The 27768-nt window shown below is 35.6% G+C and overlaps 5 protein-coding genes and 1 long non-coding RNA gene across 8 annotated transcripts; 2 read left to right on the forward strand and 4 right to left on the reverse strand.

The window, feature by feature from the left end:
* Positions 1-4007: 4007 nt before the first annotated feature.
* Positions 4008-4951, reverse strand: LOC147939684 (uncharacterized). Its single transcript, XR_015563861.1, has 3 exons — positions 4707-4951; positions 4448-4532; positions 4008-4305 (listed from the first exon to the last, which is right to left on the reverse strand). It is a non-coding gene; the product is annotated as an uncharacterized LOC147939684 (long non-coding RNA).
* Positions 4952-7772: 2821 nt separating this feature from the next.
* On the forward strand, positions 7773-10372 carry LOC104706258 (polyadenylate-binding protein RBP47B'). Its single transcript, XM_010422434.3, has 8 exons — positions 7773-8032; positions 8479-8956; positions 9056-9162; positions 9252-9382; positions 9481-9571; positions 9644-9790; positions 9864-9940; positions 10029-10372. The coding sequence occupies exons 1-8, from the start codon at positions 7889-7891 to the stop codon at positions 10123-10125; spliced, it is 1272 nt and encodes a 423-aa protein (XP_010420736.1). The 5' UTR covers positions 7773-7888; the 3' UTR covers positions 10126-10372.
* LOC104706259 (calcium-dependent protein kinase 34-like) lies at positions 10331-12779 on the reverse strand. The gene is made up of 7 exons (XM_010422435.2): positions 11817-12779; positions 11578-11730; positions 11385-11500; positions 11125-11292; positions 10915-11042; positions 10730-10829; positions 10331-10652 (listed from the first exon to the last, which is right to left on the reverse strand). Exons 1-7 carry the CDS (start codon positions 12625-12627, stop codon positions 10557-10559), a joined length of 1572 nt encoding a protein of 523 aa, XP_010420737.2. The 5' UTR covers positions 12628-12779; the 3' UTR covers positions 10331-10556.
* A 214-nt stretch (positions 12780-12993) lies between these two features.
* LOC104706260 (rhodanese-like/PpiC domain-containing protein 12, chloroplastic) lies at positions 12994-15720 on the reverse strand. The gene is made up of 8 exons (XM_010422436.2): positions 15386-15720; positions 15065-15178; positions 14596-14687; positions 14202-14302; positions 14012-14116; positions 13683-13791; positions 13272-13322; positions 12994-13182 (listed from the first exon to the last, which is right to left on the reverse strand). The coding sequence occupies exons 1-8, from the start codon at positions 15627-15629 to the stop codon at positions 13102-13104; spliced, it is 897 nt and encodes a 298-aa protein (XP_010420738.1). The 5' UTR covers positions 15630-15720; the 3' UTR covers positions 12994-13101.
* A 198-nt stretch (positions 15721-15918) lies between these two features.
* LOC104706261 (protein CLT1, chloroplastic) lies at positions 15919-19113 on the reverse strand. The gene is made up of 10 exons (XM_010422438.3): positions 18503-19113; positions 17934-18079; positions 17732-17769; positions 17465-17580; positions 17204-17303; positions 17083-17118; positions 16955-17005; positions 16702-16825; positions 16492-16617; positions 15919-16270 (listed from the first exon to the last, which is right to left on the reverse strand). The coding sequence occupies exons 1-10, from the start codon at positions 18916-18918 to the stop codon at positions 16095-16097; spliced, it is 1329 nt and encodes a 442-aa protein (XP_010420740.2). The 5' UTR covers positions 18919-19113; the 3' UTR covers positions 15919-16094.
* A 935-nt stretch (positions 19114-20048) lies between these two features.
* On the forward strand, positions 20049-27574 carry LOC104706263 (rho GTPase-activating protein 7). Of its 3 annotated transcripts, none has more exons than XM_087461627.1 (22): positions 20049-20525; positions 21294-21330; positions 21471-21547; positions 21676-21746; positions 21816-21894; positions 22048-22177; positions 22331-22450; positions 22761-22838; positions 22991-23046; positions 23123-23192; positions 23357-23444; positions 23677-23920; positions 23995-24210; positions 24466-24810; positions 25018-25067; positions 25504-25564; positions 25640-25723; positions 25832-25942; positions 26031-26200; positions 26501-26570; positions 26655-26861; positions 27135-27574. In XM_087461627.1, the coding sequence occupies exons 1-22, from the start codon at positions 20472-20474 to the stop codon at positions 27327-27329; spliced, it is 2613 nt and encodes an 870-aa protein (XP_087317753.1). In that variant the 5' UTR covers positions 20049-20471; the 3' UTR covers positions 27330-27574. The 3 variants fall into 3 exon arrangements, with proteins under 3 accessions (XP_087317753.1, XP_087317754.1, XP_087317755.1); XM_087461628.1 differs by having other exon boundaries at positions 20056-20525; positions 26504-26570; XM_087461629.1 differs by having other exon boundaries at positions 20075-21068.
* Positions 27575-27768: the final 194 nt, after the last annotated feature.

Raw genomic sequence — 27768 nt, forward strand, 5'->3', positions numbered from 1 at the left:
CTGTCGGATAAGACGAAATCATAGCTCCTATAATTTGATTTATTTCACCTTCTACTTATTTATACAAATATTACAATCGTAATGGTTATTATTATTTACTAGGTATAGGTATAGAGCCCCTCAATATCACGGGGAACTCATTTTAATAAAATATTTATTACAAAAATTCTTTAATTAAATTTATTTATTAAACTATTGAGATTTTTAAACTATTTAATAAAAATTTCAAAAACATACAATTTTTTGAAAAATTCTTTATATTTTATTTGAAAAATATACTTAAAAAAATAATCTTACCTTCACATATGATTAAATAAATAATTATCAATGTTGCACAGTACACACATCAAATTAAACAAAATTTTAAAATTAATTGCCATGAGATTACATTGCAGTCGTGTTATTTCGTTCGCTTTTATTCGTAACCTTTCATTCGTATCTTTTCAATTTAACCTTTTATCTGTGTCTTTTCGTAATATTTTTTAATTTCTGAAAAATTAAATAAATACAATTTACAGTCGTGTCTTCTCTTCTTAATCTTACAGTCATATTTTTGTATATTTTATGAACCATTACAACTTGTTCTCTTGTTGTCAAATATGATATGTAAATGATTATATTTTTAAATTTCTTTCTTTTTGTTTTGTTTTAAACGATAAAATTATGAATACATTGTATAAGACACTATAAATTTCTTATATAATCATATAAGAAATTACAAATATTAAAAATATTAATTGAGGACCATTCTTAATATGACATAATGCTTTGTTTAAATTCATTTAAATTAATTATTTTTATCCTTTTTAGCATAAATCAAACATATTTCTATTTCCAAAATCAATTTTTACTTCATAAAAAATGAATATTAATATTCAGTCAATTAGTAAGAAAATTACCAATCCTCGCAAATTTGAATATAACTAAACAGAAAATTATCACATATTTTATTTACTTGAATCGAAATTCAGTTATATATTCATATAAAAAAAGAGTATATCTATTTTCATAGAGACAATATTGTAAATGAATATATAATACAAACAACTATCGTTTTATAGATGAAACATGTTTCTATATAAAACAACCTATAGTCATTAAACATTTTGGCAATTATCATATATTATATACATATATATATATATATAGTTAATCCAATATTGAATGTACTTACTACTTATTTTTTTCCGCCTAAGATGTTGGTTAATTATCCCGAGTCACACATAAATAAATATTAGAGGGGAAAAATAATAGTTAAAACTTATAACAATAATATTTAGGTGTATGATGTAGCATCACAATGTGCATGTCTAAGGAAGATGGTCGGCCAAGGACGATCGGGTTCATTGCTCTCACACGCTCCTCTTTTTGTTTGGCAGTCAGAATCCAGAACTTTTTCAAACTTTTAAAATATTTCATATTCAGTATATTTTGTTGTTAAGATTTGAATTTGAGTGTATTATGACTAGAACTAAATATACAAATTCCCTTAACCTATATAAAGTTGTAGATAAGTCTCTGTCGTCAAGATAGTTTATTGGACAATCATCTTAACCGTCAATTTTTCTGTTGATCACCGGTTTTCCATCTCCTAATAAACTGAATATTCCCAACTGTAGAAAATATAATAGAACGAATTTTAATATTTTATTTTTATTTTTACTTTGATATTTCATTATCAGATATTTTTTTAAGAAATAGAAATATAGAAATCCATATTGTTTTCTATAATACAATTAGTTTTCTAATCAAAAAGCATGGAGTAGACAAATATATACTTGTGACCAAAAAAAAAAAAACCAAACATATACAAGCCAATATGCTCTCATTTTCTGAAAACCCAACTTGAACCACATTTTTTAACAGCTAAAAACCAAATTTCGGTTTGGATACATACCAATAGAATGATAACCCTCGATGATTACTTAAACAAAAACAAAAAATTATTTAAATATATTTTAGTATTGTAGACACAACCATAAATATCAAATTTACCAAAAAATTGCAACGATTCATAAGATAAATCAAAAGTTTTAATGGTTCATTAAATAAACAAAATTTGTCGTGGTGTAATTAAAAGGTTGAAACAATTCATTTTAAATATATTTTAGTTATTTAAAACTAATAAATAATAATTTATGAATAGTTTATCCAAGTAATGTGATCTTAAATATTAATTATACCAATATTGTAATGGTTCAATTAAACGACTAAAATATATGTTTTAATATATTAGGATTAATAATTTATGAAGATATATACCTAGAGACTGAATATAATTAAATATTACAACGATGAACAAAATATATTAAACTGCAGTAAATTTTTCACAGTGATGAAACGCCATTTCTAACAAATTCTGTTTTAACTAATACAAATATATATAAAAAAATTGAATACAATGATGGGAAGTTATTTATATATAGATTTATAAAAATATGAAAATTTGAATAGACACAACTGTTTGTAAAAGACACAACTCTATATTCAACAGACGCAACTTTTGAGAGAGACACAACTTTTGAGAGAGACACAACTGTAAAAAATTTCTGTCAAAAATATAAAATTCTCTTATAACTAATACAAATATAAAAAAAATTTGAATACAATGATAAGAAGTTAGTAATATATAGATTTCTAAAGATGTGAACATTTGAATAGAGACAACTATTTGTAAAAGACGTAACTCTAGATTTCTAAAGATGTGAACTTTTTAGAGAGACACAACTGTAAAAAAATCTGTCAAAAAAATAAAATAAAGAAAATTTGAATACAATGATGAGAAGTCAGTTATATATAAATTTATAAAGATGCGAACATTTGAATAGACACAACTGTTTGTAAGAGACACAACTCTACATTTAATAAATGCAACTTTTTAGAGAGATGCAACCGTTAAAATTATCTGTCAAAGAAATATATATACATATTTTACGAAAAAGTACGAAGAAAAATCGCAACTATTATTGGCATTTATTCAGATTGTTATTATTATATAGATTTAGTTTGACATCGGTTATTTTTATTTTATATGTAACCAAATAACCAATAATATAGGTATTTTCGATCAGCTTAAACAAATATGAATGATGATTACTCGATATTAAACTTGGAGGCACTTTGAGGAGCGGGTTTCCTGGTGTTGGACCACTCCTTTTTATTTTGGTGCAGATCGTTGTAGTTATTATCATTGCCAAAATATATACAAAAATTATTATTACGATTACATCAATACATTCCCCTTTTTAAGTGCCAATATATATGTCAAAAATACAAAAATATTGTATGATTCTACTATTATTGTATAGTTTTTATTTTCTTTTATTTTGTATGCAACAGTGCATATATTAAATGCTGTCGCGAGAGGAATGAGTGAGGGAGAGAAAGAGACAGCGATGTTACCCCAATAGGGGATATATTATAGGGGCTCTTAAATAGTTTATTCATATATTTTGTAGTTTGAAATTATTAAGAATTTTGAGTTTGTTAATTAAAAGTGAGTTCTTATTTTGAGTCTCTTAAGTAATTTTTTTTTTGAAAATAAAAAATTTAAATTAGAATATGAAATTATTACATTGCATTTGAGATATATCTTTATAAAATTATTGCATTTCATAAAATTTAAAATATAGGAAACATTAAAACATAAGAAATGACAAGTAAAATTCATAAAAAGAGGAAATGCTTCAGGTTATATCAGGAAACGTAATCACATTTGTATCCAATTTTATAGCTTGAAAGTAGAAAAATGCAGAACAAAAAGGAATTCAAGAGAAAATCCAATGATCAAACCTGCAGAAAATCATATAGATCATTGCTAACTCCAGTTTCGTCATGACGGATATCACTATTGTCTGTCGTAAAGCTGAAACCAGTTCCAACAGGCTGGTCAACATACAGAAGATTGGAAACCTGCAACACGAATTCTCAAATCAACTCTCATGTGCAAATATCTAGAGGATTAAATAGTAGTTTATAAGGATAATTATAGAAGGTAATAATAATACCTGACCCATCCATATTCATTCCAAGTAAGAGACATGTTATTAGTAATCTTGAAAGGACCATTCTCGTAGAACACAACCAGCTCACTGCTACATCCAGGCCCTCTAGTCCAGGAGATCCTATAACCAAGATGGATCCTCCTCCTTCAATCAAGTCTCTTATAATTTCTGCACTTCCGGATACAGCTCGACCCACTCGACATGTTAGACCAATTACTTGCAGTTTCCGATTACGTATAGCGCTTATACGATGCAAAGATCTGTCAATCCCTGATCGGTTATCATCAAAAAAATCACCAACCTAGATTGAAAACATTACTCTCCTCATCAGCTCAAATTCATCAAAAAACATTTGATTCAAACACGGAACGTCACAATATAGATCAGAAACTAGAATAAGCTAAAACATTTGAGAAATTAGTTGCATGTGTTAGATCAGAGACCTTTGATACTGCAAGCTTCAGATCCTGGTGTGTAACAGGCTGCTCTGAGATCACGCAATCGCCGAAAGGGAATCTAGCTTCCTCCCTAAATCCATCACCACTTCAATCAATTCCTCCCTAAATAATGTTGTTCATTTACAGGCAAAAATCCTAAAATTTCGAACAACCAACCCTAATCCCAAATTTACGATCAAAATCCAAACAACCTTAATCCCTCCTAACTAATCGCGAATTCAATCTACTAAACAGAGAAATTTACCCTTCGATTCCAATTGCTTCAACCTCATTTGAATGACCCGATTCCAAACTCAAATCAATATCCTCCGATTCGCCTCCGAGATTAAATCCCTTCCGCTTCGTCTCTCCTCCAACCACAATCGCCTCTGATTCTACAACTGTAATATATCCTTCTCCTTCCTTTTATCAAGACTGGACTATCGAGAGAGAAACAGTTCAGAAAGATCGAGAGAGAAAGAGATTAAGAGAGAAAAAAAAAATAATCGTGTGAAACAAATGTTTTTTGGTTCTTCTATTTTTTTGTCCAGCCAACGAACACTCGACACATACGAGCTCTTAAACTTTAAAAGAATATGTAATATAAGAGCCTCTCTTAAATTTTTTTGTTTAATCTGATTTTTTTTTATTTCTCCACTAAAACCTCTCTAAAAGAACCCTGCGTTCGGATAACTTTAACTGTCCATTACCATGCCATGCAAATACAAAATTCCAGCCTATCCTCTACTATGTTATTAACTCATTACTCTATCAATTTTAACTAACGCAAAAATATTGGCATAAAAGAATAACGTACACACACACACACAAAAATCATCTTTGTAGAATTAGAGATCGACGTTTTATACATATGTACTTCGAACCAATATTATCCCATACATCATTGATGATAGTATATAATATTGCAAGAAAAAAATATAGTAATAATTGAAAGTTGTAAGTTGTAACTAGATAACTAGATTGGTCCCCTAAAATGATATTATATCATTGCATTTCACTGTGCTTGTGTTTATACAAACATCAAGATGGTCAAGGAAAAAGTGAAGAGACCCGCATTATTAAATGAAGTTATGAAGACTTTCATTATTGGCTATGATTAAAACATATATAGAAGTGAATATTTTAGTTTGTAATGTATAAGAGAAACAAAGTGTAGAGGAGCTTTGACTCTGACCGCATAATTAGAATCTTGTATCACGTATAAACGATTCTCTATGCAAAGAAGCACATGCATCCATCCACTTAGAGCCAAACATATGCATATGTGGTTAATGTTGTTGAGCTTCTACTCCACGTATATGATTAAATTGTACGACCATCATCTAGAGACATATATTATGTATTGTCATGTGATTCAAATTATACCCAAGTTTTACAAAATATCACTGTACTGTTATGGTTTTATTAGTGACCTATGATTTTCACAAAAACATCGATACAGAAATATCCACCAAAATCAATGTCTACGATTATGTATTAGAGAGAGCAGTTTACTTCTTTTCGTATATTTAACATATGTTTGTATTATCATGCCATGCATTATGACATTAACGACCAGATTCACGTGATCCCGCCGTCGACCACGATGGACGTTAAGAGGGAGGGGTTGAGGTGTGTTTTCACTTTTCAGATAGATCATGATTCATGAATGGGATAATGACTCCGCTTCTTGCATTATAAGATGGAGTTGCATTTCAACCGACTCGATTATCTATCTTAACATTTTTGGAGTATATTTTTGTGTCATCCTTTCTTATCTTTGTATCCAAACAAGTTACAACTAAATTCTCTACAATCCTTACAACCAATTACAATGATTTCTTTATTTGATAATATCAATTTCCTAAAATCTATCTACCTAATTTAAAGCAATATGTTAGATTAAAATATAATTCTCCTTTCACTTTTATTTAATCTTATATTTAATTATTTAAATTACGATTTAATACATTAAGTTAATAAAATTTTAGATTTTTTTTAGCTAATGATGTGATTTGAATTTTTATAAACGGATATATATTTTAAAAATTGTTTTAGAATTTTTGTAACCAAACAATGTACCATTTATATTAAAACTAAAAAAAACTTGATCTATTTATAATATATTCAAAAGTGTTTTTTTAAAAAAAAATTGCCCGTGGTGTACCACGGGATCAAACCTAGTATATATGTATAGTGTTACTGTAGACTTTTACTAATATAAATCTGAAATATTGTATTAGAGATAAACAAATCTTAGTGACGTATACATATATAAAATCTATGTACATGATTAAGAAAAAAGTAACAGAATTAATAATCTGTAAGCATATTTTTTGCTTAATTTGTTAAATATTTTCTTGTATATGCTGCTTACAAATTACTTTGTGTTTTATTGCTAATGGAATCTTATTTTGCATCATATACAAGAAAAAAGTTTAACAAATTAAGCAAAATTATGCTGAATTTGTAAGCAAAATTAAGCTAAATATGTAATCTTATTTTGCATCATACTAGATATTCACCCGCGATACACCGCGGAACTATATTTTTTGTTTAGAAATACAAAATAAAATGTCTTTACTATATTTTTCATTTACGATGTAGAGATAATAATATTACATAATATATTCTATTTTTATAATTATATGAATATACTATAATTTGACTTTGTAATTTTGGTTGTTTTATCTCTATATCATTTAACACTTTTGTATTTATAGTTGTGCAAGTCGATTAAAATGGTGGAGTGTTTTTTTTGTAAGTTTGATTTATATCAATTGTTTCTTATTAGTATGGATCAAAAATCTATATATTAATATATTAGCTACTGAAAAACACTTCAGTGAAGAAGTAATTTTTTTTTTAACAATTTGTGTCAGTTCGGGCCCCAATTTTTTTTTAAAAATTAAAGTTATTATCAACAGTACTTGGCTTTCAAACACATGAAAATAAGTTATTATCAACAGTTTTTTAAAGAATGAATTAATTAAATATAAAATATTTAATGCTAATGAATGTTGGTCCGATACTTTTGGAAATTTGAATAGGAGAAAATGTTCTTAAGTTAAATTCCAAATTTGATATTATTTAAAAGAAAAAATAATTGTAAAATTAATGTTGATAGCATGATTGTAAATAAGTTCCAACTCTCGAATTTATGTTTAATTTGTGTTTTATTGCTAATGTAATCTTTTTTTTTTTTACCAGTAAACTCAAAATGAATAAATTAGATTTGGGCTTCAAGTGAAAAAGAGAAATAGACTTTTTTTTTTTCTTTTTTTGTTAAATCCTCATTTATATATATATATATATATATATATATATATATATATATTTTTTTTTTTTTAGTTCGGTCGGAATATTATTAACCCGACCCGTCCACGAAGCATCGCCTCCTCGTCTCCGAGGGTTTAGGTTATTTTACGAATTGGCGCAGAAAAGACGATGGCGATGATGATGCATCCACCGCAGCCGCAAGGCTATCACCATCCACAGACGCTCGAAGAAGTTCGAACCCTTTGGATTGGTGATTTGCAGTATTGGGTCGACGAGAATTACCTCACTTCCTGCTTCTCCCAAACCGGCGAGGTAACCACCTCTTCATCTTCTCTGGTTCCTCAGCTCCTCTTAATTGTTTGTTACTTTGTCTGTTTTCAATTTACAGCTCTCTCGATTATTCTGGGTTTTGGTTCTAGGGTTTATTTTCCGATTAGGAACAAGATAAAGCTTGGATTTTTATTTTCGGAAATTTTTTTTAAGGGGTTAGCCTAAATCTCTTGCGATTCATTGAAGCTATAATTCTTGATATGGTTCGATTGCTCAGTGTTTATTATAGTTATGCTCTCAATTCAATAGGTAGCAGTAGCGTGATACAGCTACTTACTTCTGTACCTCTGTGGAAGCTTTGGTTCTGTATCCTGCAAGTAAGAGTTGTTGATAGATGTGTACGTAATTTCTTAAGTTTTGATTGTTATATGATTCCTTTAAGTGTGGAAAGATATTTGAATCAAGATTGTGATTGGTTTTATGTGCAGCTTGTTTCTGTCAAGGTGATACGTAACAAGATCACAGGGCAGCCAGAAGGGTATGGGTTTATAGAGTTTGTGTCTCATGGAGCAGCAGAGAGAACTCTTCAGACCTACAATGGCACTCAGATGCCTGGAACGGAATTGACTTTCCGGTTGAATTGGGCTTCTTTTGGTTCGGGACAAAAAGTTGATGCAGGACCTGATCATTCTATCTTCGTTGGTGATTTAGCACCAGATGTTACTGATTATCTCCTTCAAGAGACGTTCCGTGTTCATTATTCTTCTGTTAGAGGTGCCAAGGTTGTTACTGATCCAAGTACTGGGCGATCAAAAGGCTATGGATTTGTTAAATTTGCAGAGGAAAGTGAAAGGAACCGGGCCATGGCTGAAATGAATGGTTTGTATTGTTCAACGAGGCCTATGCGTATTAGCGCTGCAACGCCTAAGAAAAACGTCGGTGTACAGCAACAATATGTCACTAAAGGTATGAGAACGAAACATGAGATTGTTGATTTATGTTAAGTCGAATTTTGTTTAGTCCTGTTTGGAACTCATTTGCTTTATTGGGATGTTTTTTCTTTAGCTGTTTACCCAGTTCCAGTCCCATCGGCAGTTGCTGCACCAGTCCAAGCATACGTTGCTCAACCTGTACAAGGGGTTCCACCTGAAAGTGATGTCACCTGTACAACGGTAAGTCTTTATCTAAACAACTTGAGGTTTTTTTTTTCTTTTCTCGGAATTCTCCTGATTGCTTTTTCATGCATTGGCTTGCTGTACAGATTTCAATTGCCAATTTGGACCCAAATGTTACAGAGGAAGAGCTGAAGAAAGCGTTCTCGCAATTAGGAGAAATAATTTATGTCAAAATACCTCCAACGAAGGGATATGGTTATGTTCAGTTCAAAACCAGGTTGGCCATCCAGCACCTATAATTGCTTCCATGTATTATGTATACTTATTCTAGCTCTGTTCACTAAAATTTTGACTTATACCCCATGCTTACCCCAGGCCTTCTGCCGAAGAAGCCGTTCAAAAAATGCAGGGACAAGTGATTGGTCAACAAGCAGTTCGCATCTCTTGGAGTAAAAATCCAGGACAGGTAAAGCTTTATCTTCGGAATTCTCCTGATTGCTTATTGAATGTTGTTAATGATCTTTGGTATTTGTTAAAGGATGGTTGGGTTGCACAAGCAGATCCAAATCAGTGGAGTGGGTATTATGGTTACGGACAAGGCTATGACGCATATGCTTATGGGGCAACTCAAGACCCATCCTTGTACGCATATGGTGGATATGGCTATTCCCAGTATCCGCAACAGGTAAAGAAATTAGTTTAAAAGCTTTTGCAATTATGTTGATACTTCTTGTTTCTCACGGTCGACAATTTTTCAGGGAGAGGGTACACAAGAAATTACAAACTCTGCGGGGGCAGATCAAGAGTTATATGATCCTGTGACGACTCCTGACAAGTAAAATTCTTATTACTTTCTTAAACATTCATACCTGGGTGGGTGATTTAGTTGAATGCCTAATTTATTGTTACTTTGGCACTTGTAGGTTAAATGCTGCTTACCTTTCGGTTCACGCAAATAGCATATTAGGACGAACAATGTGGCAGCGTACCTCAGCGCTCACATCACAAATGGGCAAATGATCTCGCAGAGAAGAACAGAATGGTGGGTGCTTAGCTTTGAGAATCTTTAGTGTTGCCCATTTCACTTCCTCGTGGGACAAGTCACTACTCTGTCTGACTGTTTCGCTTGTTTCAGTTTTTTTTTTCTTCTGTAATCTACAGTTAGGATCTAGTTACAATGTTAAATCATGAATCTTCCGAACTTTCCATGGCCGATGATAATACGTTTTTACTTGGCCGTTTGAATGCACATATTTGAATTGAAAAAGAGTTTTGATACATTGAGAAACCTCTGAAACTTTAAATCAGTAGTAGACAAGCATAAAATATTTACGAACATGAAACACCTCCCTAATCACATTTTAAGCCTTGCTCCTCTCTCTAGTGAATCATGAGCAACCCAAGCCTTCTTCTTGATGTACTTATGTTCTGACTTGACTGTTCCAGTGGTGTCATTTAAACGACAGTTCACGCCGCTTCTTAGGGTTAGGATCAGGGTTTCCTTTTCTCATCATTGCCACAAATTCCTCGTAGTTTATCCGCCCATCCTATACAAAAAAAATGGTTATTAGACTGTTGTTTTATGTGCTTATCAAATGAATTTGTGATGGTGAAAGGGGCTTACATTGTCTCCATCAACCTCAGAAATGATTTCCTTAATGTCTCTGCCATCGTTCATGCCAAACTCTCGGAGGGCTTGCTCCAACTCTTCCATTGTGATATATCTGCAAGGAACCGAGACGCGACCATCATTAGTTTTTAGTTTCATGTTATGATTTCGAATTGTTAGGTTGCATTATAGCTACTTACCCACTGTTGTCTTTGTCAAAGTGTTGGAAGGCTGAGTAGAGATGCTCTTCTCTGTCGAGTCTGTTGATATGCATTGTAGCTGCTATAAATTCCCCATAGTCTATTGTTCCATTACCGTCCGCATCAGCCTTTATAAAACAGAAAACATCATCAGTCTTTATTTTTAGCATCTTATTAATAGATAAATAGCACACAAAAGTTGAGACTTACAGCTTCCATTAATTGCTGGACTTCGTACTCAGATAACCTTGTACCTTGCTTGGCAAGTCCTTGTCTTAGTTCCTCAAGAGTTATTGTTCCACTGTTGTCGGTGTCCATTCCTTTGAACATCTCCTTTAGCCCCATGATTTCTTCCTCTGATAAGCACCCAGCTATCACCTGTTTGTTGATGATACCAGTGAGATATATATAGACCAAAAGCGTCACGTTGTTTGTTACATGTGTATATGCATTTGAGAAGATTGTTATACCCGTAAAGCAACTTTCTTAAAGTTGTTCATTGCTTTGAATTGCTTGAGCCTAGACATCACTGCATTGTCGAGAGGAACATCTGGTGCTTCTCCATCCTCCTTGATCCATGGATGGTCTTTAAAACAACAAAAATGTTAGAAAGAGTTTAAATGAAATATACATATAGGAGGTCTTGAAATAAGAGCTGCTTACTGAGAACTTGAGCAGCGGTTAATCTTTGTTTGGGATCAGAGTTGAGCATCTTCCTAACGAGGTCCTTTGCTTGTGGTGAAATGGCAGGCCATGGATCGCTTGAAAAATCAACCTGTCCACTTAAGATGGCATTGAAAATTCCATTCTCCGACTCTGTAATGGAAGCAAAACATGAATGAGTTAGATGACCCTGTCCTTTCGTTTTGACAAGATAGGAGGGAATCAGAAGTCTTTATTACCAGCCCAGAAAGGTGGAACACCACACAAGAGGATATACAACATGATACCGATGCTCCAAATATCAGCCTCTGGTCCGTACTTCCTCCTCAACACTTCTGGTGCAATGTAATAAGCACTTCCAACAATGTCTTTGAACACCTCTCCTGGCTTGTAGAACACGGATAGCCCGAAGTCGGTGGCTTTGAGAGGAGAATTCTCATCCTTGTTGAGCAACAAAAAGTTCTCAGGCTTCAAGTCCCTGTGGATAACCCCCATGGAATGGCAAGTATGGATAATCTGCACAATCGTACGTAGCAATGAAGCGGCGGCTCTCTCCGAGTAATGCCCCTTTGCAATGATCCTATCGAACAACTCTCCGCCCGCACAAAGCTCCATAACCAAATGCACAGAGTGCTTGTCCTCATAGGCACCTTTAAGCTCCACAATGTTTGGCTGACCGGTCAAGTGATGCATAATCTGCACCTCCCTTCTCACATCCTCAATGTCTTCTTTGTTCACCAGCTTCCTTTTCGCAATGGTCTTGCAAGCGAATTGAAGTCCCGTGGCCTTCTGCGTGCAGAGATGGGTCACACCAAACTGTCCGCGACCTAGCTCCTTACCCAACGAATATGAGCTCTTTACATCTTCCATTGGACGCCCTAAGACTGGTCCTATTGGCCCTTGTTTGGTTGCAGGAGGAGGAGATGCTGGCGGGTGTCTCGAAGCTCTCACAGAAGCCTCCGCGCCACCAGTACCACCGCCTCCTCCTCCATTTTGCGGTTCATCATTGGTATTCCCTGAATCCCGTCCATGAGAGCAACAATTTCCCATTGTTGCAATAAGGGGAGAGGAAGTAAAGCTCTCAACCAGGAAGAGAAATAGATATTAAAGATCTTTCTTCCTCTCTCTCTATTCTTTTAGGTTTTTGGTTTCTTCTTTAGCAAGAAAATTTAGGAGTTTTTGCTTATGAATGCCTATGAATAGCATTTTTCTGTTTTTGCAAGTCTCTTTCATTTTGCTGGCCTTCTGTTTCAAACGATAATGATAGAGAGGGACTTTAGGAACCAGAAGCCTGTCTGTATCTTTGTTATTTAAAGCAATATTCTTTTTAATATTAATTTAGGATTTCGTACAAAAGGTTGAGAGCATTTCCTGGATAATCTCTGATTTGCCTGTATACTCTAATGATACCAATACTGTCTAAAATGAACCTTATATTATATAGTTTATTGAATACGATTTGCAATGTTCTTTGGAATTAGGATGCCAGAAACAGAGCCAAATACACTACTAGGATTCTCAGTTTCAGTAAGTAGGAATTGATGGGTCAACCTTGAGAGAATAAGCTTGGATTCCACCAGCTACATTGTACACACTCTTGAAGCCCTGAGGAACAAGACAACAAACCATTAAGATATGATCCTTGCATATATATATATAAAGGAGCATATAAAGGATCAGAGAAAGCTTGTTACCTGAGACTGTAACCAGTTCGCAACTTGCATTGACCTGCCACCAACCTTACACTGTATGGAACAAAGGCCGCAACTCAGAGAACTTAAAAAAGTCATTTGACCATCAGAGGTTCTTTATTTCAAATGATCTTACAATCTATAGACCAACCACAGTAGTATATGCAAGCCGTGTAAGAGAGCAAGCCTACAGAGACTAAGATTTATGAGAGGCTCTCAAGTCTCAACTCTTAACCAAATGCAAGGAAACCCTAAAAAACGCACACCCAAAACAATCTGCTGGGACACCCATTTAAACACAGCCCTCACTAATTGCTCTCTAACTAACTCAGAACACCTCTAAATTGCTACATTTACCGCTAGGCTAGATACAGTACGGCTAATATCTACCAGTTGGGACGAGACTGAACATACCATGACAAATACATCCTTCTCAGGGTTCAGCTTTGAAGTGATGTCTGGTGCCCAGGTTCCGAATTGGCGGAGCGGGAACACTTTGAATCCTGGCAAGGATGCGATTGCGCTGGTACAAGAAGTAGTGAAACAGAATAGAAGAAAACAATGTGAGCTGACTATGGGTACTCTGTCCTTCTTCTAAGATAAAACTGACAAAAGTCACACATGTATCTAAAAGATACAAATAAATCATAATGTTGTGAAACACTGAGAGAGTATGACGCTAATCCATTGCGCTTCACTGAAGAAGGAAAAGTATGCCAAGGTGAGAAATGAAAGGAACTTACATCTCGTCGGGTTCTCTGACATCAATTAACTGAGCCTCATCCATGAAAACTGGATCTTGCATTTTGGAATGCAGCTCCTCCACCTGGATATCTTTCACAGGTTCCCTATTAAACAAAAATTCCCTTAAAAGACAAATTTACAAGTCAACAGAAATTGACGCTAATAAAGGACAGGTTTCAGAAGAAATACCTCTCAGATAGAACTTGCAATAAGTGCAAGCCAAACTGGGTTCTACACCTCACCACCTGATTCAGCTCTGCTTTGAACGCAGCTTCCTCAAACTCTGGTACCTGAAAATTTTTTTAAGTGGCATGTCATGTTCAGATTGCAGCAGGAACTTGCCAAAGTTCTTCCATTTGGAAGTCCAAACATTGTGGAATTATAATCATCATTTATATTCTACTACTTCCATTTGCACATGGATTTCAATCCTGAAAATTAATTCACCAGGAAGTGTGACATCACCCAATTGCTTGTAATACAACGAGGCTAAGACAGCGAGGGTCATATAGATCTGGAGGTGTCAATGCAACAATATAACCAAAAATAAATGGAAATAACATTATAGAAAAAGAGAGCATACCATTTGACCCAGTTTTACCCATCCAAGTATACCACTATCCTTTTTAGATGGACAAATCGAGTACTCAGCCGCAAGATCATTCATATCCTCTCCTACACAAATAACAGTTAGATTATAAAAAAACAGTAGAAAGCCTTAATCTTCTGAAACAAACAAAATAAAAAGACAGTCTAAGTAACGAGAAATTTATACACGTATCAGTATGATATGTTCCACATTTATTCTTTATCCCAGTATGATATGTCCCAGCTCCAAAAAAACCAATAGTAATTAAGTAGAGCCACAACTGACTAGCGTGAAAGACATTGCGAAACATAATACTATTGTTTTAGCTCCACAGTGACAATTATCTTCCCAGAAACAACTAGATAAGCTTATAGACCTCTATGTACCAAGTTGAAATAAAAGCTTAAAAGCTCAACTGAATGTAAATATCACAAACGAGTAAAAAGGGATAAAGGAAACAGACCATCCAAGATTTTCTTTTGGAGTTCAGCAAAGAGCTCAGTATCATCCCCATTAACAAGCAAATGCTGCACCAGAATCTCTCTACCTGGACTACTCCCACTGCTGCTAAACGAAGCTGGCAAAAAAACAAAATATATACAATCAGAAATCAATCCAGCTGAAAAACTAAACAATCAAAGAGTACAGATACACACAGTTCAAAAAGCAAGAGTAAATCGCACACGAATCAGATCAGAGAGTTCCTAGTAATTAATCAGAGAAGAAGCACGCAATTGATGACAGCAAGAATAAAGGGGGAGAAACAGTTCATAGATTGGTGTACCTCTCATTTTGAGAGCCGAGAAACCAGAGAGCCTGATCGGGCACGGAGAAGGAACGCGTGGTGGTCGGAGCGAAGAGATGCGTCCGCCGAGAAATGAACGAGAAAACGTCGAGAACCAGCGGGGATTGGGAGGAGAGACGATAGCGAGAGTGGACGTAACAGAGAGTCTCAGAACTGCGGAGTAAGACGCCGCCACCACCGCTGGAGATGATACCGCCGATAGAGTTCCGGTCACTCTAAACATTATGTCTGGGTTCCGAGTTCGAATACGGGCCCTCTGATCCACAAATACTGTGATTAGTGTGTGTTTGACTTGACTTGTTATAAAGAACAGTGAATTAATTTTATAAAAAATATAGATATAACTTTTTTTCTTTTTTTGAGTTGTAAAAAACTCATAACATTTTCATATATACAAACCGACTCATGATCAGATTCAAAAGAAAAATGTTGATATACATCATTACAAAGTACATGATCTTCTCTATAGGTATTGAAATCTAACCATTGTTTTGTAAAGAATGTGTATCAACTATCGAATGAGCTATTTATTTGTATTCAATATCAAATGAGCTTTACTTATTTCTTAATTGACAAAAAGAAAATGGCAAATGCTACAAGAAGAGAGAATGGACAATTAAGGGAGCAAATGCTACAATGAGAAGAGAACAGAAACCAAACAAAGTTACAAAATCAATTTGTCCTGCCGCTAGGTGGAAGGGGGCGAGGGGATAATCGAATGGGAAGTGTTAGTAGATGGTGTCCAAGCATATAGAAGCATGCCGAGTACAAGGACGACTGTGCCTGCAACAAACCCCCTTGGAAGCGTAGATGCCACCCCAAGGTACGGTAGGGGAAGCGTGAAACAGAAAACCGCTATGGGCACTGCAACCGACAAAGCCAAGCAAATGATGTCAACTCCAATGCTATTCCGCAATTTCGCAGATTACAAGTCATATAATGTTAACTCCTATGCAATCTAATCGGTATAAATACAGCGTTGTTTGACTTATAAGATATCATAGAGGTGATCATGATATACCATCAATAATTACTAATTAGCTAAAGAAGTAGGTTTCCATGAAAGCATGGCAAAAGTTTGTAACCTGAAACGGTGGATGCCAGAGACGACACAACTGCAGATGATATCTTGATGAGGCGTAGAAGGGAGATGTTGTAAGCCATGTTCATCATGACAAACATTACGGGAAGAAGGGGAGCCCCTTCGCATCCTGTGTCATACCCAAATCCGACCGTGTTACATAGAGGAAAAAATCAAAGAGATACTGGAGCAGAAAGCGTTAGCATCAACTAACCTGTTATTCTAGAACCAATGTTCAGAAAGCAAGCACCCCCGTCTCTGATATAGCTCGGTAGTTGGTTAAACGGTATGCCCCAAAGTTTTGAAAGAAAAGGAAGAAGCAACGCAATGCATATAACCTGGGTTGACCACAAAAAGATGCACATTAGCTAGCAAAGAGAATCACATTTTATGTTAATGAAAACGATGCTAATTAAGAACGCAAATGATCTGGTATAAGAAAAATGAGCTACACTAGGAATACTTACTTGGAAAACTGAACCATATGAGTTTACAACAAAGAGATCAAGTGAAGCACCCTGTAAATAGTAAGAACCGATTTCTTTCAGAATACAAAATCGCAAATGTTGTTAAAGGGTCTCGACGGCGTAGTTACCTTCAATCGCTTTTTGCTATCTAGAAAGATGACTTCCTGCAAGGTTATGGAATTTTACCATTAAAGAAAAGAGTGCCAACATCTTGTAGTTAGCAATATAACTAGAAAATGATTGACAAACCTTCATGACTGTATCTGCTCCTTGAAGTAGAAAAGAAAACACCAGAAGAAGACTCCAAAGTATTCCCGTATCTTTAAATGAATGAGCGGCACCAGATCCACTGAATATGGATGAGAAAGTAGTATGAAAGTTAATTCAACATGGATTAAATTTGTTAAAACTGGTTACGTTGTGCCCATTGGTAATTCCAACAGAAGGAAAGGAGACAAAGAAACCAAGTCTCTTAAAATAATATTAAGCAAGTTAATCGAGCTGGCTAACCTTGCCACACTGATGATTACACCAAATGCTACTAAAGTACATCCCAATATTTGATTTATTCTATATCTCCTCCCGAGAAAAATAATAGAGAAGAGAATTTGCCAGACAAGAAATGTCTGCAAAGAAATAAACGACTAGAATTAACTCTGCTAGCTAGTAAATCAAGAAAAGGCAAGTTTGAGGGAGCTTTTGGCACACCAAACAGAGTTCAAGAAAACAAATGTTGTACTTTGATCATATGGAAGATAAGAGATAGTAATGTTTAACCTGAGATAAAACTGTAGTAGATGGTCCAGAGAGATTCGCTGAGTCAAAAAAAAAAAAAACAAAAAGAAAACAACAGTGAGTAAGATGTACTAATCTTACAGTTTACATTTAACTTCATCGAACAATGAAAGTAAACATCTACTGAAAAAATTACAGTAGAAAATGAGAAGGGAAAGAAGCTTTCAAGGTAGCAGCAACATACAAGCGGCGGCCATCCCAGCAGCTAGAGAAAGCGACTCCAAGACGCCAACAATCAAAAATGGAGTTTTTGGAACTGATAACATCTCTTTTGTAACAATTCCAGCTCGGTATCTGAAGTACAAGACCGTAAAGTATACTGCTACATACCTGCAAACATAATGTAGCAAAGTGAAAAAAAAAGAGAGAGTAAAATAGTACTCCTATACAGTAGTCCGATGTAGGTGACGCATATAAAGAAACTCGCACGTGATTAAAAAGTTTAAATGCGCATAAAAATATTTTAGGTGACTAACATTACTAAAGTTGAAGTAGTAATTGAAACAAGTCGCCAACTATGACCCATTTGATATTACAATAATAATTAAAAAAAAAAAAGAGAATATTCTGAAAATTACATTTTACAGAACTGTACGGGCAAAGAGAATCACAATTTCCAGGAATTTCCACTTTCACCAATCGACCAAATTCGAAATCGCAGTTTCTATAATCAAGAATCTGAAATCTAACTTAAACGCGAAATTGTTGTTCCGATTGACAAATTTGAGAAGGGGGAGGTCGTTTAACTCTTACCCGAAGGTGGAGAGCTGCGCGAGGAAGAAGGGATATTGTTTGAGAGGAATCAGAGCCAGCTTATACAATACGCGGTTCCCTACTCCCACCGCCGCCGTCGTCGCCGCTGCTATAACTATCTCCGTCGTCTTATTATCATGTTTTCCGGCAACCGCGTGACCGCCGACCGCGTAATTTCGCGCGTCTGGTTTCTTGACGTCTCCGCCATAGTCAGATCCGAGCCAGGATTTCGACGGAGGAACCGCCTCTATTAACCATAGCCTGGACTTTCGAGAGGAGCGCAGTAGGATAGGCGAAGCACCACCGTTGATTTGGTTTCGACAGATTAGGGAAATGGATTGAGCTGGGTTGGCGTCACGCGAGCCGATTGAGGCCGTTAAACCGGCGATTAACCGGACAGAGCTCGTTGTTGCCATGGTTTGTTTGTACTGGCTCGATCGGAAAGGTGTAATTGCGTTGAGTCGAATGGCTTATACTGACATCGCAACTACCTCCTCTTTGTTTGTTTTTTTTTTCTTTTTCGCAAATCCCACAGTTTGTTTTGAGCACGCCATAGCTACACTTACTTATAGAGCTGTGTGATTAATATAGAAGTGGCTTTTTTTGGTGTCATCAGGGTATTTTAGTCAATTGAAGAATCCATATGTGTAATTTCAGATAGCAGCATCTTAATTAAATGCTACTTTGGAACTTCAAAACTTATGTTGTTATCGACCCAAATTTTTGTATAGTTTTTGGGCTGTTTGACCAGTTGACCCAACATTTATTTGGGCCAAATTTTACTTTTTTTTTGTGAACCATTTCATGCGTATGTAGACTGAACCTGATAAATTCGAATATACTGTATTTTTTAGTTGTTAATTTTAATTGATAAGTCATGGAGTTGAAAAATTATTAGGTTTCATTGTTATAGCTTTTCAATCCATCACTTATTAACTAAATTATTATGTTATGGTCGTCATATAGATAATTATTGAGTTCAAAACTAGAATCGGGTTGATGGTAGAAGAGTAAACATTGGACAAGGTGATATTTACCTTTGATTGAAGCTGAACTAGATGTGTTAAAGCAGGGAGCCAGCAAAAATAGTCATCATTTCTTAGCAATGACAAATTCCATATACGTACGCTGATCATTTATGCATCAAAATCAATTACAGAACAACTCCAATGTGAATGATAAATAACAATTGGGTGATATGGGATACCACAGATTTGAATGCAAAAAATGCAATAAACCCAACTGACAATATGGATCATGATTAAAGTCTATCTGTTTTATACTAGTATATAGTACTGTTGTAGACTTGTACAAGTAGTTTAGTAGTTAATAAGTTAATCACAAAAAAAAAAAAAGTAGAGTAGTTCGTTTACACTTTACAGGGAGGGAGTCGTATAGCTTGGATCTAATCGCAGTAGCACCTGTTTTACCTAATCACGAATTATTAAATTGGGGGCAGTGGAGCAGGATCATACCAGCTGTTGCTGACGTGGAAAACCGTAATTGGTTGGATTCATTTAAAAAAAGGGAAAAAATTAAGTTTAACAAGACCCGACCCGTGACTTCTCCGACACTCATGACCCATCCACACCCTCTCTCTCTCTCTCTCTCTCTCTCTCTCTCATAACACAGCAGAAGTAGGTGGAAAGCAATTTCCCCCTTTTTTTTTTTTTTTTTCCTCTCTAGCTAAGCTACATCTCGAGGACGACGGAAGAAACCAGAGAGATAACTCTGCGACGACGGCTTTAATGGTGTTGTTGGTTCGTTGAAGTGTGTGTTCTTCCAATTGTGAGGAGAGAGGAGAAGATTTGGATTTTGGTGAATTTTGTTTGTTTCTGTTGTCGCTTTCTACTGTTTGCATCGAAGGAGTTTGAAATTGAAACCCTAGTGTTTCGGCTTTTTTTTTGTTTTATCGAATTGTGGCTGGGTTTCGTATCGAGGCTGGATCTGAGATTATGCTGTTGAGGCAATGGAGGCTTCTTTAGCGGCTTTGGAGCGGCCCCGAGGTGCAGCTTCTAATACGGTAATGGAGGTTTCTTGTAGGGAGTGAATTCAGAATTTTACTTGCAGTAGTGTGTTTCCAGGTTTTAGTTGTTTTTTGAATTTTGCACATCAGGGACGCTCGAATTGATTGCTAAAAATAGGCAAAAGTATGAAAATCATTGCTATAAATTATATAAAATTGGAGTTTTGTAGTTTTCTTTTTCCGTATTTATATGGCAGTGGTTGTTCTAGGAGTCTCCCAATACATTAGGGCCATTGATTAGTTGTGACACAAGCTGTTTCTTGTATTCCTAAGTGCGTAATTTTCCTTGGAATAGCTCTTGTGCTTTTAACAAAAAGACTTTAACTATCGGTGCTCACGTGAGGTATAGTATCTGTGTTGAGTGCATTTCCATAGTAAAAGAAAAGAGAAGCTTGATTGAATGAAAGATGCTTCCTTAGTAATTTTTGTTTGAACTGGAAGAGGCTATGACTGTAAATAAACTGAGATGGCAGATCAGTGGTCTTACTCATGGATGAAGCTGCAACAGAACAATATCTAAGGAAGGGGTTTCTCAATTAGGTAGAAGTAACTTACAGGACATATATATAAGGGTGTCAACTGGTTGAATGCGTAGCATGCTCGGTTTTGATTCGTTGATATTTGCGTAATATGAACTGAAACGATTACAGCAATTTAATTGACTTTACTTTGCAAATATCTATTTTCTCTAGTTTTCGAAATATAAGTTTGAACACCAAACTGATGATTGTTACTAATATTATGGAACTCACAATTATTTTACAGGTTTTTAAGAGTGGTCCACTTTTCATATCATCTAAAGGTATCCTTGTGACATTTTGGCCTCCCTATTTTCAATTAATATTGTCTCATTTCACTGTGTTTGTTCAGCTTGACCATTTCTTGGTGCTATTGTGATATCATATTCCATTGAACATATTATTGTGGTATTCTGCTCAATAGGATTGGGTTGGACATCTTGGAAGAAACGCTGGTTCATCCTCACACGTACTTCTTTGGTCTTCTTCAAAAATGACCCTGTTAGTATTCACAATCATACTCCCTCTTTCTACAGTTGATTTTGATCTGTGTATTGACTTATTTTGTTAATGTATGATAAGATTCTTGATAATCGTATATATTGAGCTATTTAACGAAATTTTCACAGGGTGCACTACCACAGAAGGGTGGTGAAGTTAACTTAACCCTGGGTGGCATCGACTTGAATAACTCTGGAAGGTATGCTGAATATTGCTAGTCCATTAGAAAAGTTCATGGAACTCAACTTACTGTGATTTTTGTTTTCAGTGTTGTGGTAAGAGAGGATAAAAAATTGTTGACGGTATTATTTCCAGATGGGCGTGATGGGAGAGCTTTCACTCTTAAGGTGCTTTTAGATTTGCCATATTATTTCCAGCAGCAAATTTGATTTATTTTCTAGATGTCTACTATAAGAACATATTACTGCATTGTGATTGCCCTTTAGATGATCTTTGTACTAGTGTTATATTTCTTCTTGTGACCAACTTGGATGATGCAGGCTGAGACATTTGAAGATTTGTACGAGTGGAAAACTGCGCTTGAGCAGGCTCTTGCACACGCCCCTAATGCAGCACTCATCATGGGTCAAAATGGAATATTCCGTGCTGAATCGAATGAGGCTATCGAAGGTTTCTTTCCTCAATTATTTTCTCCATCTTACAGCTTTGGCCTAAGCGTCGTAATACATAATTATGCCTTATCATGCTTATGTATATTTCTGCCTTAATAGTTGACTTTTATTATCTATGCGTCATTCTACCTTTATTGTCCATAATTGTTAGGGCGGGATAAGCGTCCATTAAAATCCTTGGTTGTTGGAAGACCAATCTTACTTGCTCTTGAAGATATTGATGGAAGCCCATCATTCCTTGAGAAAGCTCTACAGTTTATTGAGAAGTATGGTAAGTTCTTAGGAAAATATTGATAGCTATCACCAAGCTTTATTGATTACCTGGTCTTTCCTAAATGATTTTGCTGGGGCATGCAGTCATGCACTTTTAGATTAAAATGTTCCATATTTTTATCAGGGTACTTAATACGTGGAAAATATTCAGTTCAGTGAAAATTTTACTTACTTCCATGATTCTATTTCAGTCTGTTGAACGATTTCCTGCAATAGTTGAAATCTGATGTATTTCTCTTCTTTGAATGCATTTGTCTTATAACTGTTTTTTTTTTGTTTCCTTTCGTCGTCCTCTTTTGTTTTCTCAGGAACTAAAATTGAAGGAATACTAAGACAGTCCGCTGATGTGGAGGAGGTGGAACGTAGAGTTCAAGAATATGAACAGGGTACCTATAATCTGCTAACTGATTTCTCTCTGGATTAAGTTTAACACATCTTGTTAAGCTAATATATTATATATTCTTAGACTTCCCTGACATGTACTCTCTTCAATACACAATTTACATTTTTTCCCTCTTCCACTCCAAATAATACCTAGGCAAAACGGAGTTCACTTTGGATGAAGATCCGCATGTTGTTGGAGACTGCATTAAGGTAGTTTCTCCTCAACTTCTTATTCTGATAGTCTGTGCATTGGAACAATACTAAGGCAGTCTCATTTCACATGCAGCATGTATTGAGGGAGTTGCCTTCTTCTCCGGTTTCAGCATCTTGTTGTACTGCCCTGCTGGAAGCTTACAGTGAGTTCCCTTACCCTCTTCTCCTTCCTTCTGATAAATTCATAGTTGTAAACATGCAGAATGGTGTGTGTGTGTATATTCATGGGTCTGCTGTTAAAGAATATGTGGAGATCTGACTGAACTTTTGTAAAGTTAACGTCCTATTAATTGGTTTGCTGGATCAGGAATCGAGTCTAAGGAGGCTCGCATTAGTTCATTGCGCTCTGCGATAGCGGAAACATTTCCTGAACCTAATAGACGTCTACTACAACGGTATGTTTCCACATCTCCCTTTGGGTTGTTTTGAGCTAATAGTCGATTTCACTCTGCTAGCAGTTTATAGATTATATTAGATACTAGATGTTAAAATTGAGATTACTTATTTCCTGCCAAGTCTGAGTCTATTGGCCAGATGAATTTCTTGTGGTTCTTATGAGTAAGAGTGCTTGAGAAATCATTTATAAGGTGCTTTCTTAAACCCTACATAATTTATTTGTACCCTCAGGATTCTGAAAATGATGCATACTATCTCGTCTCATTCCCACGATAATCGAATGAACCCAAATGCTGTAGCTGCTTGCATGGCTCCTCTGCTTCTACGTCCTCTACTGGCTGGTGAATGTGATTTAGAGGACGATTTTGATAGCGGTGAAGACAATTCTGCTCAGCTTCTTGCTGCTGCTAATGCTGCCAATAACGCCCAAGCCATCATTACAGTTCTCCTGGAGGATTATGGAAGTATTTTTGATGTAAGCCGCACTCAGATCCTTTCATTCAACCTTAATCAATGTTGTATGTCTTATATGCTTATCTGCAATTTCAGGAAGAAAATATTCAAAGATGTTCGATTTCGACTGAATCACATATTGGAAATAGTGGGCCTGATGATTCGAGTGATGATGACAACAACGTGAAAAATGAATATCACAATGCAGATAATGAAGTTGAACAAGTGACAGATGATGATAATGAGCGTGCATTGAGCGGAAAAATGAGTGAAAGCAGCGGTTGCACAGGCAGTGATCTCTATGAATACAAGGTTATTTCTCCTTTGTCCAGTCTCTCTTCCGTCAATATACTCATGCATCCATCCAAGTTTACATGAAAGATTTATTTGCAAGTGTTGATGATATACTGAAATGCTTTTAAACTTAGGAAGTATGATTCAGGAATTTAGGGTATGTTTGTTAGGTTTCAGCTATTATATCTCCACCCTATTTCCTAATGAATTAGAGTTCGCAGCTAAGAAGAAATAATTATTTCATGATTGCTGAATACCTTCTGTTCTTTGTAGGGATTTGTTGCTGATGACTCTGATATTGAATCACCAAGAGACATAAATGGTCCAAGATGTAATTCAAACGTACGAACAGATCATCTTATGAGAAATCCTTTTGTCAACTCCACGGATCAACAAACTGGAGAGCAGATAGGTGATAATCCAACGAAATACGGAGAAAACTCACGTATTGTACATGTTAGTGAGTCTTATCAATCATCAGGGACAGTTTTAAATGTACCCACTCATGGGAACACTTTGGCTTCTCCTGGTCTTGAAGCATCAAGTGAGAAATCCGTGAATAAAGGCACACCCTCCTCTGTTCATGCAAAGCGCGCAACATTCTGGGGTCGTGGCAGTGTATGTTTTGCTTATCTTGATCAAATAGTTCTGATTCTGTACATGCAGAAGATTTTGGCACATTAGTTCAAGTAGCATTCGATGCATGATACAAAAATCTTTTCCTCCAGTTTGTTATAAATGTCGCACTTTAGCTGAATCATATAGAGATAATGAACCAACGTGGGTAGTATAATATCAATAATATTTTCTTTTTGTTTGTCTCAGGCCAGAAAGATATCCACAGATGGATCGTTTGATTCTTCAGGAGAAGACGAGTAAGGCTTTAACTCTTGGGTGTATTCTCCATCGCCATCGCCATATATACATAGCTAGTGTATTCATACGTTGATTTTCTTAGTAAATTATCATTAGAACTGTGATTATTTATCCAATATGTTTTCAAGTTTGAAAATTTACTTTGCTTGAAATACTTCCATGATTCACTTACACACTGTACTTTATCTAAAAATCCCTTTATCGGACACGGCTGATGTCTCAGCAACTTACTGAAGACTATATTGTTGGAATGAAGTAGCAAATTTAAGAGATTTACCTATCCAAAAATTTACGTTGCGTGTAGATATGTTCTTTCTAAATATGCATTGTAAACTACTACGTTGTCTCTTCGGTATAGACTTGAATTGATTGACATTTGAGAATATGATAGCTTGGTGTTTTTGTACTGCTAATTGGTTCATTGATTGTTTGTAGGCTTGCTATACAGAGGCTCGAGACCACGAAAAATGAACTGCGACAACGAATTGCAAAAGAGGTAATCATCTGCTGCTAAATTTTATATTTTCTGCCTTCCGGAGGTCATTAACACTGGTCACCATTATTGTTATAGGCTAGGGGTAACGCAATATTACAGGCTAGCTTGGAGAGAAGGAAGCAAGCACTGCATGAACGTCGTTTGTCGCTTGAACAAGATGTATATAATTTCTTTATCAAACTATCAGTGTTTATGAATCTCTTCTCTCTACAATTAATCCTAATGTCAAAGGAATCTTCTCTGGTTTGATGGGGATCACTTATATAGGTGTCAAGATTACAAGAACAGCTGCAAGCCGAAAGAGATCTCCGAGCAGCACTGGAGGTTGGTTTGAGCATGTCCTCTGGACAATTCAGCTCACATGGTGTGGATTCGAAAGTAAGTATACAATTTAGGGAAATAGTATCTTTCTTTAAAACAATTAGTTCTTGTAAAATACTCACGATCCAATTATATATATTTGAAGACAAGGGCTGAGCTTGAGGAAATTGCTCTTGCTGAGGCTGATGTGGCCAGGCTGAAGCAGAAAGTTGCAGAACTGCACCATCAGCTTAACCAGCAACGTCAGACTCACTTTGGTTCCTTCTCCGATGCGCGCGATACTCATCAGTATCTCCAGAATCACAATTCTCAAAAGTGAGTTGTATAACTATCCCTCTACTTTCCTCACACAAAGGAGCTCAAAGTCCAAGTTATCTTTCGTGATGACTTAAACTTTGTACTGTAAAGCTTTTATGCTTGTAGGCTTGGTTATTTGCTTAGTGAAGATGTTTAACAAGTATCTCCGATTAACTTATCCAGTAGTAATCTCTGACTCAGTACAGCTGTGTAAATTATGTTCGAAGTAACTTTTGCACAGCATATCTTGTATGTACTGTAATATGATAGGTTCACATCTGTGTTTCTGCTCTAATACTATGTCATGTATTTCTGCAGAAGGTTTCTTAAGCAAGATTTTGATTCCACTCTTGCCTATGTAAATCATGAAAGAAAACAAAGACACGAGGTACTTTTTACTGATGTTTCTGTCATCGATCATCATCTTTCATAGGTTAGATCTAACCAATAGGCTTTTTTGTTTGGCCTGCAGGAGAATGTACTGGGAGCGGAGTGGAGAAATAGTAACGGAGCAGGATCTTTTGGGGTTGGCAATAGCAGGCAACCATCTCGTAATCAAATATCAGAATCAACAAGTTTGACTGACTCTAAAATCAGTGAAGAGTCTGGAAAGATATCTGTGGACAAGTTCTCAACCATGGATTCTCCATCTGTTCCATCGACTTCAAGAGCATTAGATGTAAGACCTTTTGCTCCTAAAAACTTCAAAATGTTGGTTCGCAGGATTGAAACTCAGGGAAGATCGTTTTCCTTTTTAGTCCCATATAGTGTGCAATACTGTGATTAACGTTGTCTGGTTTGTTAATTAGTTCACAATAAGTAACTACAGAGACATGCATGATTGCTTGGTTCTCCGCTTAGCAAATCGGAGCTGACCGCTCTTAGAAATTCCGAGGAAACATCTTAAATAACGACAACACACACTAATATACTTGAAATAACGTTTTTGCAGATAACAGAGTACCCGAGGCTTAATCATCCGTCAGCCGCTGCATCAGCAGCTCTGGTAGAGTTAACAACTCGTCTTGATTTCTTCAAGGAAAGACGATCACAGCTCATGGAACAGCTTCAGAACCTTGACCTTAACTACGGCGGTTCATCTTCACAAGATTTCATACACCGGCCATCTTCTCCACCTTGGAACTAACAACATGAAAAAAGAAGAAGAAGAAGAAGAAAAGGCACTGTTTGTTCTGTATATCCCTTTTGGTGATTGATTAATGATGTTAGCATCCGCTCTGCTCATTTTCTCTTTCCCCAGAAGACAATAATGATCTTACTTAATTCTTTTGGGCAACAGTCTTGTCTTGTGTGTATATAAAAAGTATTTTGTAATGCATTTTTTTTTGTGTGTGATTGGTTATGTTCATAAGTGATAACTTTAAAGGCGTCCCCGTCCGGCTCTTTGTGCTCTGAGTTTCTGACCAGCCAACTAACTGAAAGTCTCTTACTTTTCATTTGTATACAATAATGTATTGACATGATACAGTTTCACATCTAGATAAAAGAATAACAGAATATATTATACTCTTATCATCCACTGTTTCTAACCCTTGAAGTCTTAAATCTTAAACAGAGGTTGGTTG

This window comes from Camelina sativa, chromosome 8, assembly GCF_030686135.1.
Source record: "Camelina sativa cultivar CO46 ecotype springtype chromosome 8, ASM3068613v1".
NCBI lineage: Eukaryota > Viridiplantae > Streptophyta > Magnoliopsida > Brassicales > Brassicaceae > Camelina > Camelina sativa.